This window comes from Microtus ochrogaster, linkage group LG5 (genome assembly GCF_000317375.1).
Source record: "Microtus ochrogaster isolate Prairie Vole_2 linkage group LG5, MicOch1.0, whole genome shotgun sequence".
NCBI classification, from domain to species: Eukaryota; Metazoa; Chordata; class Mammalia; order Rodentia; family Cricetidae; genus Microtus; species Microtus ochrogaster.
Genome location: NC_022031.1, coordinates 61,443,638 through 61,448,138, shown reverse-complemented (window position 1 = coordinate 61,448,138; position 4,501 = coordinate 61,443,638). Strand labels below are relative to the sequence as shown.

Sequence of the window (4,501 nt, the reverse complement as noted above, 5' to 3'; positions counted from 1 at the left end):
TATATATGTATTCCAAAACTATATAGACAGAGATATGATGACATATACCTGTAATCACAGCAGCCAAGAGGCAGAGGCAGGAGAACATGAGTTCACGATCAGAGAATCCTAGGACAGCCCAGGCTATACAGGGAGACTCTAATGCTTTTGGGGAACTCGTAAAAGTAAATAGTGATAAGACACTTGAGTCTCAGCCCTGTGGTGGTGGCGCACACCTTTAGTCCCAGCACTCAGGAGGCAGAGGCAGGCAGATTTTGGCCTTCACAATGATTTATTTAGTTCACTTAATCTAGAAAATAGTCTTATGGATAATCTTTATTGTACAGAGAATACAACGGGAGAGCATGGAAATACCAGCAGATTACAAGTCTTGTCTTTGGGGCGGAGGGTGAAGGAGAGAGGAACAGAGTGAGAACTGGCACAGACTGAGATGGGACAGCGGTAGGACACGGAAAAGAGACAGCATTTTTGTTTGGGGATTGAAGGTCATTTAACAAACTTGAAGTTGTGCATTGTGCACGCTGTCTAAAAGAGGCCTTCCCTTGTCTGTCTGTCCTTCCCTTGTCTGTCTGTGGTAAAGGTAAGCGTGGGCAGTTACTGCGTGGCCAGGAAAGGCCAGCGCTGAATGGTAACTTTCACTAAAGGATTCAGCTCCATGGATCCTGATCCAAATCTTTCCTTTTTGGGGGACTCACTCTTTAGGCGGAAACCGAATTACAGAGGGCCACAATTGATGCTACCCGAACAAGTCGTCATTTGGAGGAAACTATTGACAATTTTGAAAAGCAGAAAATAAAGGACATAAAGGTAATTAACTTAATGCAGAATGTTTCCTAATGTTGCTTAAAGTCAGGAGGGAAAGTTGCTAAAATGATTTTTAGCCCAGAGTCCTTAAATTTTTTTAAAAAAAATTATAGACCAAAATATATCAAGTGTTATTATGACATAATATAGGGGCCGTATTTTTTTTTACATTCTGTTTGCAGTGTCTCCTCCCTCCTTTCCTCCTATTCTCCTCTCCAGACCCCCATCTACCCCTCCTCCCTTTTCCTTCAGGAAAGGGCAAGCTTCCCATGCATGCCAATCAGCCACGGCATAGCAAGTTGCAGCGAGACTAGGCACATTCTCTCCTATAAAGGCTGGAAGAGACAACCCAGTAGGAGAAAAGGGTTCTAAAAATAGACAACAGAAGATATCAGAGATAGCCCCTGCTTCCATTCTTAGAAGAGTCTGAAGAAAAATCAAGCTATACAACTCTCACATATAGGCAGCAGGCTTAGCTCAGTGCCATGCAGGCTCCCTGGTTGTTGGTTCAGTGTCTGTGAGCCCCTGTGAGCCCAGGTTAGTGCATTCTGTGGGTTTTCTTGTGATGTCCTTGACCTCTCTGGCTCCTACAATCCTTCCTCCTCCTCTTCTGCAGGATTCTCCAAGCTCAGCCTGATGTGTGGCTGTGGATCTGCCTCTGTGTCCATCAGTTGCTGGGTGAAGCCTCTCTGGTGACTGTTGGGCTAGGGCACCAGTCTATGAGTGTAGCAGAATAGCGTTAAGAATCATCTCATAGATTTTTTTGTTTGTTTGTTTGGTTTTTTTTTTTTTTTGCCAGTCATGTTTGGCTCTACCCTAGGTCTCTAGGCTGTCTGGGCCTCTGGGTCCTGGCGCTTCAGGCAGTGTCAGGGGTGGGCTAGGGGCAAGGAGTAAGGAGATGTGCAGGCAGTGATAGACTCCGGAAGATTCCAACACAGAAGCTCTTTGCTGTAAAACGGGGACGGGGGTTCTGATGGTACCGTATCACCCTGGCTGTTGATTGTGTTCTTACACTGGCCTGTAGTCATCTGGGTTTGGGGTTATTATAGGTTTAGGTGCTGATTTCTGAGGTTATCTTTGTTAGATGGATTTTCCCCCATGGTTTCTATTTCCTCTCTGGTCTTCTGGTGAGTGGCCCAGGGTTCTGGTGACCAGTGAGTATTCAGATCCAGTAGAGTGTCTGCACTGAGGTTTCTGCGACCTGCATAGCCTCTGGGGTTTTGGATGTCAGTGTTGCTTCTGGGGTTCTGGTTACCTGCTTGGTCTCTGGGGTTCTTCATATGTTGTGGCCTCCAGTAAGGCAGAGGTGTTCTGCTGAAGTTGTGGGATATGGAGGACAGGGGGGAGGGGTGCTGTTTGGGGCTGTTTCGTGGGCTTATAGGAGTGTTAGCAGGCAGTGGGCCGTGTCTTACCTGCGGTCCCTAGTGCCAGCATGGCCTTTGATAAAGCAGAAATCCTCTGCTGCAGTTAGGGGCTGGAATCAAGGGGCTGTATTTTTTTTTTTTTTCGAGACAGGGTTTCTCTGTGGTTTTGGAGCCTGCCCTGGAACTAGCTCTTGTAGACCAGGCTGGTCTCGAACTCACAGAGATCCGCCTGCCTCTGCCTCCCAAGTGCTGGGATTAAAGGCGTGCGCCACCACCGCCCGGCAAGGGGCTGTATTTCTAACAAGAGCTAGCAGATATATTTATGTATCAGATACCATTGTTGGCACTTTAAACAAGTGTTCCGTTTATACCAACTGTACTTTAAGGTAGTTACTAAAAATAAAGAACTACACAGAGCAATTTATTCAGGGAACTACAACCAAAAATACGCCTGTAAACCAGTTGTGTTTTAAAATCTATAGTAGACTGCTATTAATACCTAGGGCATAAAATAACAGCAACAGTACTTTCAAAGCTGTAAAAAGATCATGCTGGCTAATTTTACGTCGGCTTGACCCAAGCTAGTCATTGGAAAGTTTCTCACACTCAACTGAGAAAATGCCTTCATAAGATCCAGGTGCACAGCATCTTCTTAGTGATCGATGGAGGAGGTCCCAGCCCGTGGTGGGTGATAATCCTGGGTTCTCTAAGAAAGCAGGCTGAGCAAGTCATGATGAGCAAGCCAACAAGCAGCTCCTCCCATCAGCTCCTGCCTCCAGCTGAGCTCCTCTCCTGCTGTCCTTCAGTGGTGGACTGTGAGTGAAATAACCCTGTCCTCCCCAACTTGCTTCTGGTCACGGTGTTCATCACAGCCACAGTACCCTAATTAGGACAGTCACATAAACTGTAGCCACAGTGATAAACTGGTTTGGGTCCAAATATTCAAAATTGTCTTTATTGTGTGACAGACCTGCAGATTTGACTTTTCAGTGGGTCTTTGATGACAGTGTTTTAGGCGTCGTTGAAAGATCTTAAATATTGCTTAATGATCATTTTATATGCCATTAAAAATTAAGGATTTTTTTGACTCACTGCAAATTTTCCTGTAATGGCTATTATTTTGCTATATTGACAATGAAATAAGAATTATCTGACATGTACATAATTTATCTCTGAAATCAACGCTTTTGGATATTTCCTGATGATAGTTTCAGAGCTTTGGCCTCTAAATTCAGTCACAGTCCACACACGCTATGTCAGAGCAGGTTATTGCTCAGAGGATCCAAAGAGGATGGTCTGAAATAGGCATCTTTTCCAAGCTTAGAGAATACGGGGGCCATGGAGGTCATCTGCCAACAGTCTTGGTAAAATTTCGGGTTAAGAGTTCTAAGAGAAGTAGCATTGACCTGAACGATGAGAGCAAACAATGATTCCCTTTCCACTTAGCCCTTCCTTGTGCCTGTGAATATTTTTCACATGTGATCTGTGATCTTTGGGTTCGATTTCATTTCCCACCTACAGGCAAGCTGCCTCTACAGGGATTATAAATCCCTACTCAATACTGAGTGCCAGACTGTTCCAAGACGGGCCTGTCACTATGCGATGGTCCCTGATGCTGTTGACTCCTCAGTGCTTCTTAGAGATTTTATCGTAGCCATGCTAATGTCACACTGTAGTTTTGATAATCCTCAGTAACTTTTGTTTTGTTTTGGAGACAGGGTTTTCCTGTGTAACCCTGGCTGTCCTGGAACTCACTCTGTAGACGAGGCTGTCCTTGAACTCAGTGCTGGGATTGAAGGTGGACACTACTACCTCCTGGCCTTCAGTAATGTTTACTAACCATTTGTATATATTTTCCTTGGAGAAATGCCTACTCAGGGCTTTGTCCATAATTCCATTGGTTATCTTTACTATCAGATTAAAAGGTTGTTTTTGTCATAATCTGGATACAAATCACTGACTAAATAACAGGTGTCATTATTTTGTCCCATTCTGTCAGCTGTCTTTGCTTTCTTGATGGTATCATATGAACACACATTTCCAGTTTTAGTGACCTCAATTTAGATTCTCTGTTGCTTGTGGTTTAGTGTCCCAGCTAAGAATCCACTGTCAAGTTGGGTGGTGACTTTTCCCAGCTAAGAATCCACTGTCATTTGGGTGGTGACTTCTCCTCCCAGCTAAGAATCCCACTGTCAAATTGGGTGTTGACTTCTCCCAGCTGAGAATCCACTGTCAGGTTGGGTGGTGACTTCTCCCAGCTAAGAATCCACTGTCATTTGGGTGGTGACTTCTCCCAGCTAAGAATCCACTGTCATTTGGGTGGTGACTTCTCC

At 44.8% G+C, this 4,501-nt stretch overlaps 1 protein-coding gene across 2 annotated transcripts in view; it reads left to right on the top strand.

The window, feature by feature from the left end:
* Fam92a (family with sequence similarity 92 member A) overlaps positions 1-4,501 on the top strand; it is an 18,113-nt gene that overhangs the window by 7,092 nt on the left and 6,520 nt on the right. For both annotated transcript variants that reach the window (XM_005362319.3, XM_013351855.2), the window contains exon 6: positions 703-807. In XM_005362319.3, the coding sequence (XP_005362376.1) occupies positions 703-807 (105 nt within the window). The remainder of the gene's footprint in view (positions 1-702; positions 808-4,501) is intronic.